This window comes from Centruroides sculpturatus, unplaced genomic scaffold, assembly GCF_000671375.1.
Source record: "Centruroides sculpturatus isolate CEXI.00-Female unplaced genomic scaffold, Cexi_2.0 scaffold886, whole genome shotgun sequence".
Classification (NCBI taxonomy): Eukaryota; Metazoa; Arthropoda; class Arachnida; order Scorpiones; family Buthidae; genus Centruroides; species Centruroides sculpturatus.
The window spans coordinates 253,267-266,828 of record NW_019385077.1 but is presented as its reverse complement, the minus strand read 5'-3'; the positions used below and the strand labels follow the sequence as shown (position 1 = coordinate 266,828).

The window sequence follows — 13,562 nt, the reverse complement described above, 5'->3', positions numbered from 1 at the left end:
TCATAAAACGATAAATAGTTTGTCAAATTTTTATTCATAAAAATGCAGTTTCAACTGCTTTTTATTTTATAAAATCCGTCTTCTTGCGCCACCAGAGGGCCTTTTAAACAATAGGTAGTCTGTTAGCGTTGGTCAGTAGTAGTCCAAATGCAATACGAACGTTTGTTTCTTGAAAATTTGATCACGATTTAAATACAGTATTTACTTTTAATATTACCGATATGTCATCGAAAAGAAAACGTGTTGTATTATCATTAAAAGACAAATTAAAGTATTTATTTTTATTACCCGGATTTTTCCTTATCCAGACTACATTCATCCCCAATTAGTCTGGATAATCGAGGTTCTACTGTATATATATATATATATATAATTTTTATATCTATATTTTAAAATATATTCAATATATTCCTTTCTCACTTATTTTTAATTATTTTTGCAGAATTATTTATTTAACATAAATGTATCCTATATTTGTGAAGAAAATGCTACTTGAATGAAAGAAAGGTAGTAACTTATAACTATTTATTAATTTTAATGATGCTTTAAAACATACTTTTCATATTTTTTTCCTCAATATTTTAGAATTGCTCTATTGCTTCTTATTAATTTCATTGTAATTTTAATTAGGCTGTAAATCTAATGACTCTATAATCTGCAGGTGCAATTTTTTGTTGACAAAAAATTTTATTATCATATGATTTCTGCAAGAGTTCATCATCATTTATCTACTTTCCTGGCAATTTTTAAGGTATTTTATAATTAAAAAAGTAGTACAAGAAATCCTCATTGATTCAAACTCAAATACAGTAGAGCGTCGATTATCCGAATCAATTGGGGACTAAGGTTGTTCGGTAAATCAATATTTCGGATAACCGATTATGTACGAAAAAATATATTAACCTATCCCATGTTGAAATTTTTCTCTGTTGCGTGTCACTTTGCATTGAATTTTTGTTGATTTTAAGCATAATGAAGACTATTGTATCATTAAAAATTATTTCTTTATTTTGTACGAACAAAATAAATATATTGAAAAATATAAAATCAATAAAAAATTATACTTCAGAAGTTAATTTAGTATCAAAAACGTAAAATATTTGAGTACCCAAGACATAGCCAAAGATTGCAGCGCCACAGCACTGGCAAAAATTTAAATTTGCCGACTGGAATTCTTTCGGATAATTGACGTTTCGCATAATTGACTTTCAGATAATCGACGCTCTACTGTAGTTCTAAATCTTGTTAGTTCGTAATTGTATTTTTGTCCCAACCAGGGATATAGAGATTTACATGTTAAGCAATTTAGTTAGTTCAAAATATGGCTACTTTAAAATTCAAAGTGAAAATTCTGTCTGAACTTGTTCTTTTAGATCAAAGTGCCACCACACTGTCTATAACTATCTTATCCATCTTCTACATCTGTATTATTTCTTGGGCAAGTGGAGTGTACTTGTTGATTTTTATCAGTGTGAGCATTTGTTATGTTACCAGTATTTGGAACAGAGATGTCTATTATATAAGTGATCTTACTGCATTTGTCAATGAGAGTGATGTCAGGTGTATTATGATGAATTGTTTTATCTGTGATTATGGCTCTGTTGTAGTATATTTTGTGTGTGACATTTTCTAATACTGCATGTGAAGTATATTTGTAGTATGATGCCTGGATGTTTAATAATCTGCTTCTATGTAAGCTCTTAGTGTATTATGTGAAAAGTGCAGTTGTGTTGAATAACTACAAGGGTGAAAATACAATATGATTAAAACAGCACATAATTAAAACAACAATTGATTTTATAAAAAATAACAACACAATGCACAAAAGATAAAAAGAATTCTGATGCCAACCCTAGGAAATTTGCTCAACTCTGCCCAAGAAAAAAAAAAGACTCTACACATGGACTCATGCAACAAAACAAAAAAGATTCAGTCTTACAATTTTGTTAAATGGGTGCAACTGTGTATTACAAAAAATCTTTTACAACTAACTTAAAACTAACTTATATCTATAGGATGAAATGGAAAATTAAAATAGACAAATAAAAAGGAAAAAAAAGCTACCCATACTCAGTTGATTACTTTTTTAGAGAGATGATTACTTTTGATGATTCTCAGTGAAATTTACTTGTTTGTTCTTTTGGGGATGTTAACATATTCTTTTATCAGGTATCAACAAAGACTGTCTTCATCAATGATTAATTGAAGCTTCAGGATTCTTGTTGTATGAAGCCTTCAAGAAATTCTTAGGTCCCTTCCTATGATCAGGATCAACCTCTCCTCTCCACTCCACTGTATCCTCCTGTCTAAACTCCCCTTTCCAGTCCAAAAACTGTTACCTCTCCCTTTAGGCTTTTAGGCCTTTTTCTCTCCCCAAGGGACAATTCAGAACTTCAAATCATCAACTAAGTGAAGTAGAAATGAGGACAAGAGAAGATTCCAGAAACAAGAAAGGCCAAGAATCAAGGACAGAAGCTACGAACTAGTAGAATATTTAGTTTAAAATTATGGCATACAGCCACATTATATTTGCTATTTGATTACAGTGGAACCTCGCTTAATGAGCATAATTTGTTCCAGAATCTTACTCTTAACACAAAACACTCGTTAAGTGAAAGAATTTTTCCCATATAAATTAACATAAAATACGATAATGTTCCATGACAAATAAAAAAAACTCAAATATTTTATGTACAATGTTTATTCAAAGAAAATTATACAATATACATTGTTAAGGAGCGTGAATCATCTTAATCTTTTCTTCTAGTGCAGAATGAACCAATTTGGAATGTGAATTCAATTTGTAGGGGAAAAAAAATCAAAATACAGTAATTTCTAATATTTAATTATAGCCTTTATATAGCCCGAGAATTTGGCATATTGTTTGGCATGTGTTTATTATATAACGGGCTATGTTTGTTGATGTTTATATGTAATATGTCTGAACACAAGTTTGGAAAAATGTGTGATCACAAGCGACACCAAGATGCTAGAGGAACGAGTGCTAAAATAGACTGATGTAATGTGTGCACAATCTGGGACTTCCCCTATCCTCATCACTCGTTAAGTGGGCCATTTTTTTACAATTTGTTTTGCTCGTTATGCAAATTACTCGTTATGAGAAGTGCTTGTTAAGTGAGGTTCAACTGTATGCCTATGTAAATAATATGTTTGTGCTAAGAGCTTGTAACCAGAAATTATATGTTGTATTGTTTCTGACAGAACTTAGCATTTTCTGAAAGAATCATTTGTGAGTAATGGATGTGCTTTCTGTAATTTTTAGTTTATGACTTAATCTTGAATAGCAACCATAAATCCTTCAGTCTCTCCAAACAGGCAGTCCCTAGTCAGCCAATAGTCTGATGCAGTTTTGTCAACATAGCAACTTAGTAGGCATGCCTGCCATGAAGTGCTTTTTGGGCCCATGACTACTTTCTGGTGTTTATTTTTAATTATGAAGTAACAAAAATAGAATTCTGTATATGTAGCTGTATTCTATTTCCATATTAAATTACATCAATCACATGGCATTTGGTATACCGTACAGAAATATATAAATTTCAGATAATTCGAAATGTGACAATTCAAAGTTGCAATTATTTCATGCCTTGAATTTCAAACTAACGAGGATTTCCTGTATTCTCAAATCCAGAAAAGAAGTTAAACAATTTATTTTATGGAAGTACAATAAAAGTTTAATTCTAAAATTAATTCCTGATCTATGATAACCAAAACTAATACATTAAAAAATTAATTTTAAGCCTAAACATTCAATTAGACTAAGAGCACAGCATAATGGTTGCCGAATGTTAAACATAATACTGTAATGAGCAATAACAGGGTGTCCAACAATTTCCAACTTTCAATTTCCATAAGAATTCCAGGTTTTCCAGGAAGAAAACCAGCATTTTTCCCTGACTAACTGAAAAGAACTCACTGCAGAAATTAAAAACAGTTTACAATTTTTTTCATGTTAACAAATGAAACACAGTTATAAGGCTGTTCAATTTCTTTTATTATAAAATATGATTAATTTTTTTATTTTGATTAATGTATTGTTCCTTCAAAATGTGCAGAAGATTGTATATCACGTACAGGTTCAATATGGCAATTTTATTAAAATACAGAAATTCAAATTGATACTGTTGACACTTTCCAAATTATTTAATTCACAGTGAGTAAATATCACAAAAAAATCACACTCTTATTAATTGAGCCATTCACAAGCCAAATAGATTAACTCCATTTGTAAAACTTTAATATAATTGTTATTATTTTTACATTTTTCACATAAATAATTTTATATATCATTACATTAAAGTTATGCTTTAATATAACAGCATAGCAAAATACATTCTACAACGTTTATTGACAAGACTATGTCTTGTTTATAAAATTGTACTGCCCGGTGTTCTTACCAGCATAGAGGTATGAAGGAGTACATGTCGAGAGTTGATATTTGGCACAGAGTAATAGGTGCCCAAATCATTTGCACATAAAAAATCCAGACTCGTAGGTAGTCAGGGGACTGAGAATCGAGTCAAAATAAAATACAAAATTGCAACCCCCTTCTACAAATAGGCAAAACAGCCAACTCACCCCACCGAACTCAGGTAGGGAAGAGTACCACCCACAGTCATTCTAAGAAGTGAACTCTGACCTTAGGACCGAACACACAGTTTCTTCTATGTTAAATAAAATTTGTAATCTAATTTTGTAAATTTGGGAGTGCTTCAAATATGACATTAAAACAGGGTTTTATGTCNCGCTTAAATAACAATAGCTTCCATGCATCTCTGAGTTGCAATTCAAGTTGCATGGATAAACTATTTTGATATATCCAATTTCCCCAATCCACTAGCTGACATGACTATCATATATAATTTCCTGTAAGTTACAAAGGACTCTTCATTTTGGTTTTCCATTAAGTATTCTTTGTTGATGGAAAATCCACATTCCATTTGAGCATTGTCATGGGATATTAAAATCATCTTCACAAATGTTTCAAATTCTTTTACTTCATCACATTGATGTGACAGACTAAGCCAGAAAAAATCAAACCTGTCATGCTGTCTGGAGTAGTGTTTAAGAATATCATTAATTCTGGGGATGACAAAATGTCTTTGTATTACTTGTCAATTTTATCACCAATTTTATCATTTATCCATTTATTAGCGATAAGTGTTTCTAATGTAATATCTAGCAGTTTAATCAAATCCATCCAACAAACAAAGCGATAATAAATACAAATACGTCACACTAACCTTGTATAGCTGTGCAGTTAATTTTAGAAATGTAACACTAACATTTTCAATCCACCCTAGGACCTTCTTCAAGTGCTCTATAAGCATTTTTCTGGTGCGATCCGAGTTCGATTTAACTTCTGATTTTAAACATTCCAAATGTTTCTATCTTCAAATTAATTTTTTTTTAAATTTAAAATTTCCAAAGATGTGCACCTGCGTCAATCGTTAAAGCACCAGGTCATATATAGCCTGCTCATAACCTGCCATGCTCTCGAGAGTTGTTTTTCATCTTTAAAATTGATTGACAGGCCTTTGCAGTCTGTTTTAAAATCTCTAATGTCTCCAGATTCCGTAGTTGGTTTATGTGCCGAGTTTGCTGGATTATTGTCGCTTGTTGTAGTTCAGGTGTAATGCCACTTTCACTACATATATAGCTAAGGCAGTAGTGCTCTCTTTTCAATATGTGTTTTGTGTTCACGGAGGCATTGTTCGAGCAATATTTTTGTAGATCTGATATATACGAGATCTCTATTAAATCTGTTATCTCTTAGCAAAATTTTATACACTCCTGGTGTTCTTTTGATTTCCGCCAAATCTTTCTAATAACGTATTTGTATCTAGCAGTTTTAATGCTTTCTCTCTACTCCTTGTATAAGCTAGATTTCAGTGACAAGTTTTCCAACAATTTGGTGGTTACAATTTGTAAGCAGTTTGCACAGTCTTTTTGAATTTTTAATATCACTCTGTCAGTTACTTACTCTCTTCATTCTAATGTTTCTAATTTTCCAATCTTTAGTGGCATATCCAGGGTCTACTGTATGTATTGTGCAGAAATTCTCTGTTTTGCTGAGATTCACATCAGTATGGAACTCACAAAATGTTTTTAATTTACTACCTGCAATTTACAATCACAGCATCAGAACAGACTTTTATTATGGAAATAGTTAAAAAAGTGACAGGTGTCAAGAAGTAACCATTAATTTCATATTGTTATTAAAAGAAATAGAAGCATAGAAATGCATTCACCAAAAAACATCTCACATCTCTGCATTAAACGAAGTTTATTTAGTCTAGATATTACACACAAATTATATGAACATAATATTGATCAAACTACTGTTTTCATGAAAAAAAATTATTTGTTATTATGAAATCTAGTATTTCATATAAAATTAAATCTATCTTTATTGTCTTGTAACTAAATTAAAAATTTATAGCATGTAAAACTTGTTAATTTAAATATATTTCACTATTAAAATCAACAAAATTTCAATACACGGGTGACACTCAAATGAGATAAAATCAATTAACCCGTAGTGAAATCTGTCCAGATTACAGTTAACAGGTTTAATACGCTATAATACTGGAAATGATGCTAATGTCACTTAACACGTTTTTGCTTCCAAGCTCCTCATTTATACTTCAAATCTAATATGCACTTCATTTCTCAGCTTCACAAAATGTTGAAAAGGGTCACATTAAAACAGAATATGGTAATATTTTTCCAAAAGGGGCTCTTAATGACATTTTGCAAAAATAGTGATAAATGAAAAAATTTATTTTGGTTAACCAGTTCCGAACCCTGCAATCGTAATTTCAAGCATTGCTAAAGTATAGATGGATTCGACATAGCATTTGCTTGGTAAGAGTTTTGAAACTGTTGTGATCAGACCTATCTACACCCTCATTTCCAAAGAAGACCAACTGCTAACTAGGGTGCCAACTGCTTTTCAGTGAATCCCACAAGACCATACTTAAAAATAAGCTACTTACAATTGAAAAAGCTATATTTTTTTCATTAAAATAATTTAAAGCTACATAATTCAAATTTTGTATTTTCTTGAAGTATTGAAGTAAATATTAGTAATTATTATACTTAAATTTAATCGGCATGCTTGATGTAATCTTAGGTCATCATGTATATCATCTGACACAACGATGTGCACATTCAAAATTGTTTTGTTTCTGTTGTTCCCTTTTCCATTATATGATGAATTATACATTCTAAATAATAATTTTTTTGTTTTCCAGGTTTATATCAAATTCCCTGAGATTTCCAAGATCCTTATCTGATAAATTCCCTGACATTTCCAGGTATTCCAGGTCCATTAGACACCCTGAATAAATACAATGTATATAACAATAACATTTATGTTTATTCAAACTTCAGTTTTCATCATTAGTGCTTAAAAATTGAAGACAAAGCTAACTTTCTGTAGAGCTGCTTATTTCAAGATCATCATCTTAATCTCAAATTTATAATACGATTAAAATAAATTACAGTAGAGCGTCGATTATCTGAATCAATTGGGGACTGGGGTTGTTTGGAAAATCAATTTTTTGGATAACCGATGATGTATGAAAAAATACATTATTACTATAGTATATTAGTATATCCCAATAATAGTATATTAATATTTCCCATGTTTAAACTTTTCTCTGTTGTGCATCGCTTCGCATTGAATTTTCGTCGATGTTAAGCCTAACGAAAATTTTTATAATAATAATCGTGGCTATTGTATTGTTAAAAATTATTTCTTTATTTTGCACAAGCAAAATAAATATATTGAAAAATATAAAAACAAAAAAATATATACTTTAGAAGTTAATCTAGTATCAAAAATGCTCGATTCAGCACGACACAGTCCGACTAGAACGCTTTCGGTTAACTGACGTTTCGGTTGATCAACATTCGGATAATCGACACTCTACTGTAATACTATATTAAATAAATAAAAAAAACTTGAAAATAAAAGTGATATTAATTTCACAAGAATATTGCAACACTCTTAGAATGATTTTTGATTCCTATAAATATGATTGTCTTCCTGGTATTACTGTGAATCTTTGCATTAATAAAATTTCATAATTAAATCATTAATCACCAGCTTCTAAAAGAACTTTCTGGTTTCATCACTGGGAAAAATTTTCTCCATTTCAACAATGAAAAACAACAAATCCTATAATGTCATATCTTCTTGGTTGGGAAGTCAAGGTTAGATTTATTAATTGTCATTATCTATGATAGTGTCTAAACAACCATTAAGCTAAGCTTAAAATACATCTTAAAAAGATATCCATTTACAAGTAGAAGTGAAAGGATCTGATACTTTCATCTTTTGTATCTACCCGATGTAGATGCAAGAGATAAACAAAACACTGCCAAATTTTATCATCTCAAAAAGTTTTTAACATAAGAAAAAGTAAAATAATTTTTAGCTATTTTTTGAAATGTTGTTATAGATCATACACAGTGCCTATAATCCATATCATTGAAATCAAAAGATTTTTTAACACACAACTCATGAATTTAGAGGCAGGAAATTATAATATTATTTCTTTTTTAAATTCTTCACTTGTAACATAATTGGCATTTTCACTTAAAATATTAAATATATTTTCTTAAATGAGTTATATTTGTATATTACATACAAATAACTTAGTTTACAATATAATTTGTATATGATTATCATACTTACCAGATTTTTCCAGTAGAAAAAGTTATAATAATAATAATAATAATAATAATAAAATAATAATAATAATAATAGTGACAGAAATTGTACTAAAAATAAACTATTTTCATTTAATAGTAATGAATGTTTAATAGAAAAACTGACATTTATTGGAGATTTTTTCAGATGATGTACAGTATTAGCAGACATTAACTATTACAAATATATATAATTAAATAGAATGTTCAAAAACAATTATAGTTGAACCTGTCTATCTTAAACATGTTTCTCAAAAACCTTTATCTTAAAATTTAATTTTTCTCCTGCATTTTCAGCCTAAATTCAATATATTTCCATGTTTATTACAAATAATTTTCTCCCAAAACCACTATATTTCAAATTATAGATTGAAGTGTCAATTACAAATTCAAAGCTCAGCAACTAGTTTGATAGCATAAATTGTTGTTGAGAAAACTCTTGCAATGCAGTATGTACAGTAGAGCGTCGTTTATCCTAAAGCCGGTTTTATCTGAAACATCAGTTAACCGAAAGCATTCCAGTCAGCAAATTTAAATTTTCGCTAGTGCTGTGGCACTGCAATCTTTGGCTATATCTTGGGCTACTCCAATATTTTTTTTGTTGGTGTGTGTGTTTTAGCTGGAAGCATTGGCACTTTTATGTGGTGTTTTTCTGAGGACTGTGTGTCATGCTGAATCAAATGTTTTTGATACTAGATCAACTTCTAAAGTATAATTTTTTTGTTTTTATATTTTTCAATATATTTATTTTGTTTGTAAAAAATAAAGAAATAATTTTTAATGATACAATAGCCATGATTATTTTAAAAAGTTTACGTTAGGCTTAACATCGACGAAAATTCAACGCAAAGTGACATGCAACAGAGAAAAATTTCAACATGGGATGGGCTAATATATTTTTTCATACATAATCGGTTATCCGAACAACCTCAGTCCCCAATTGATTCGGATAAATGATGCTCTACTGCAGTTGCAATTAACGCTGCTTTTCTGTGATTAGCTTTGAGTTTGATTTGATATAAATCAAACTCATAGCCAATCAGGTAAACAAATAATTGTTTACAACAATGTGACACATGGAAGATCTGATGAAGGGGATGCCCCTGGAAGACTTTAAATGGGAAACTGGCCCCTATTTAGGCGTTACAAATGTGAAGAAAACTTGGAAAACACCACATGGCCAACAGGTTGGCCATGTGGTGTTTTCCATGAACCTATGACCAACTACCAGTGTTCAGAGGTTTTATCCACTCAGCCACTAGTAGACTAAGGCTACAAGTTTGGCTTGCATCTTATTGATTAAAAAAATTCAGGCATCAGAAACTACTGACAAACTATTTCTGTTAAGAAATGTCAAAAATGTTTTATTTATACCTAATACAGGTATGCACTTATGTGCTATTGTATTAATAAAATACCATATCATATCTGCAATCAAACTTATTACTGTTTACTTATGTCAAAAGCTGTCTATCTCAAACTTTTTCATGTTCCCATGAGATTCACGGTAGACAGATTCAACTGTAGTTTGATAATTTTATGAATTTTTATTACCTAATCATTTGAACAATTAAAGTGTAATAAATTTCATATTTAAATTCAATTTTTAACAAATTTTAATTTTTCATAAATCTGAATATATGTATGCAATATAAATTTTGAAAAACCAGGCTAAATTTAAAATAAATGTTAATTATTCTTTTCTTTTTATTCTTTAATGTTAATAATATATAACATTATTATTTCATAATGTATTGATATTTATATTACTTTAATTTTTATAAATACATTTAAAGACCACTTTAAAAATGAACTCAACAAAATAACATCTTATATGAGAAAAACTGCCTGTCATTGTTAAAATCAAATAATATTTGTTATTTTTTAAAATATATTTTATTTTAATGAAATATATGAAATTATGTATGAATTAGAATATTGTGTAACATGTAACAGCAAAAAATATAGCAATGATTCCTATACTTATATTGTTTAAAATTTTACATCATCTCATATGAAGTATTCATTCTAATTATTATTAAAATGAAAATAAAGGCTTAGATTATTTTAAAAATTTACCTGTTAGAATAATATCTGGAATACTAGTAGGAGTTTGTGGAGTTTGAGGTGCAGTGTGTTGAGAAATGACAGTTTTTGAATACAAAGTTGGTGACTGTAGTGGAGCTTCAGATGATAAATTTGGGATATTGTAATACATGATACTATTGCCAAGACCATCTTGAGAAGAATTTATTCCATGTGAAATGTTATCTGAGTAATGTAATCCTAAACTTCTACCCATTAATATATCACCCTCAACTGATGGTCCACAATCACAACTGTCCATTGAGGGCATATACATGGCAGAATTTGTATGTACAGTATTACTGTTGGTACTGGAGCAAACTAGATTACTTTCTGGTATCTAATAAAAGAAAATGAACACTTTTAAGCCTAAGAAATTATTCATGTATTTTGATATAATTATAGTATGCTTTAATATTCTAAATAAAATAAGTAAATAAATCTTTTTTTTTTATAAGAAAATACAGTAGACCTCCTATAAAACGGGTTCATATAATATGGATTCATATATAACGGCAAAAAAATTGCAACCATATTCATATAAACATGCTAAAAAAACTCCTATAATTTGGTAAAATGTCATCGCTGACTCGTGTTGCGACAGGATTGGTTGAATCTAGACCAATAGCGGATATTGCACAAACCGCTGAGTTTAAACAAGCAGCGGACCTACTAAAAACCATTTATTATTTAACAGCCATAAAAATTATATTTATATTAATGATGTCTCCAAAGTTCAGCAAAATTTTTGCAGAAAAATAATTTATCAGGAAACACATGCCCGCCATTCAATGAACTGCTCCACACTGAAAACAAGCTTAAGCAATGGCATCGTTGAACGGTGCACACTTGGTAAGTAATCCTACAATTTTTTGTTTATAGCATAGTTTATATGGATTATTCCCAAAAAATTATACATGTTTTGAAAATGTTGAGTCAAATTAGTCTAGAATCAATTAATTTTATGGAAGAAAACCTTTCAAACAGCCGTAGTCCGTAAACTGCATACATGCCGGGCTGTGATTAGCTCATGTATTTAAGGACTCATACAACACGAATTTCATAAACATGAAATGTATCTACCGTGTTATATGGGGTCTACTGTATACCAGAATGTTGATAATCATTATTTACCTACTATAACAATTATAATAAGATTATAATTATGAGGTCTGTTCAAAACAGAACCAAACTTTATTTTTTAATTTTTATTCTTCAAGTTACAGATTATTGGTCTTTGTCCCCTTCAAAGTACTCCCCTCCCCTATTCACACACTTATCCCAGCAGTGTTTCCATTTTGCAAAGCAGTCCTGGTAAGCTCGTTTCAGACTGTCCTTCAATGCTTGTGATGAATTTATTTTAATGCCATCAATTGTGTCCAAACGGCATCCTTTCAGCACTGAAGTTTGAATTACTTTGCATGAGAGAATGAACAAAACTTTACTATTGATCTTGGAAGATAATACCTTCCTACGAAATTTAACACAAATTCCTTGTCAAGCAGTGTAAGTTGAGATAATGTTGAGATAATAAAATAAACACAGCAAATTGAAATTTGCTATGTTTATTTTTTTTGCATTTATGGATCAAATTAAAAAAAATAAACATAAACAAGCAATTATTTATTGTAACATTGTCACAATGCTGAGCTGCAATTTTTAATCATATTTTCAATTTAAAATATATGCTCTCTACCTCAAATTAGTAGTGGCTTGCCCCATACATCACACTTTTCTTTCAATAAGAGTCATGCCGGTCATCTATTAACTGTTTTCAGGAAAAAGTTTTGAATTGAAATAACATGACTTCTAGTTTGCATCAGGAATTCATATATAGTTAATTGGGGCCTCTTGTCCCTAAGGTTTCCATATCTAGTTCAGATTTTATCTATCTAACTCCATTCTTCAGATTAAGGAAAGACAGACAAAGACAAACGGATAGATGAATGAATGACACTGAGAATTTATAGGTCAAATATAAACATCTTTACAAAACCCAATACATTATTGTAATGTATCAAGAATGTATCTTTATGAAACCCAAACATTGTAGTGTATCGGGTTTCATAAAGATGTTTATATTTGTATTATATGCCTTGCCAGGTATACAATGGCCGGCTAAGTGCCTTATGTAGGAGTTTATAGGACAAGGGTGATGAATGTGTCCCCAGTCAGCACCATAACTGACAATGGTTATATCATAATGTTAAATATACTGGAAGAGGAGATAGGAACCAAGGTCTGGGTAGTGTAATTGGCAAAACATCTGCACATCAAGTGGCAGTTGAGAAGTCCCACTCCGGGCTGATTCTTTTCTTCCAATTTAATCTAAAATTATTTAGTTAAATTATAATTATTAAATTTAATACGAGATGGTGTTTAATGCCTCCCTCTATGGTCAAATTTATCAGTAATTTATTATTATAGTTGTTATTTAGCCCAATTTGATACAGCAGTTGTAGCTTTTATTTATAGGTCTACAATTTTTTCAAATTGCTTTTTACATTGTTATATAGTAGACAGAATGCAGAGATTGAAGATGTAATTGCTATTTTTGATATGTCGTCCATTTTTTTAATTAATTTTATTTAATTTTAGAAAAAACAGTGGCATTTGTGAAATACCATGCAACTCAAAGAAAGCATTGTTTTTTCATGCACACAGTGAAGGATTAAGCTAATTAAAATTCGACTATGTCATTTTTTTTTGCAAATTCCTATTAAATTTAAAGATATTAG

General features: G+C 29.9%; 1 protein-coding gene across 5 annotated transcripts in view; it reads right to left on the bottom strand.

The window, feature by feature from the left end:
* Nucleotides 1-13,562, bottom strand: part of LOC111634314 (CREB-regulated transcription coactivator 1-like) — a 210,865-nt gene that overhangs the window by 32,923 nt on the left and 164,380 nt on the right. For all 5 annotated transcript variants that reach the window (XM_023379066.1, XM_023379068.1, XM_023379069.1 and 2 more), the window contains exon 12: nt 10,819-11,164. In XM_023379066.1, coding sequence (XP_023234834.1) covers nt 10,819-11,164 — 346 coding nt within the window. The remainder of the gene's footprint in view (nt 1-10,818; nt 11,165-13,562) is intronic.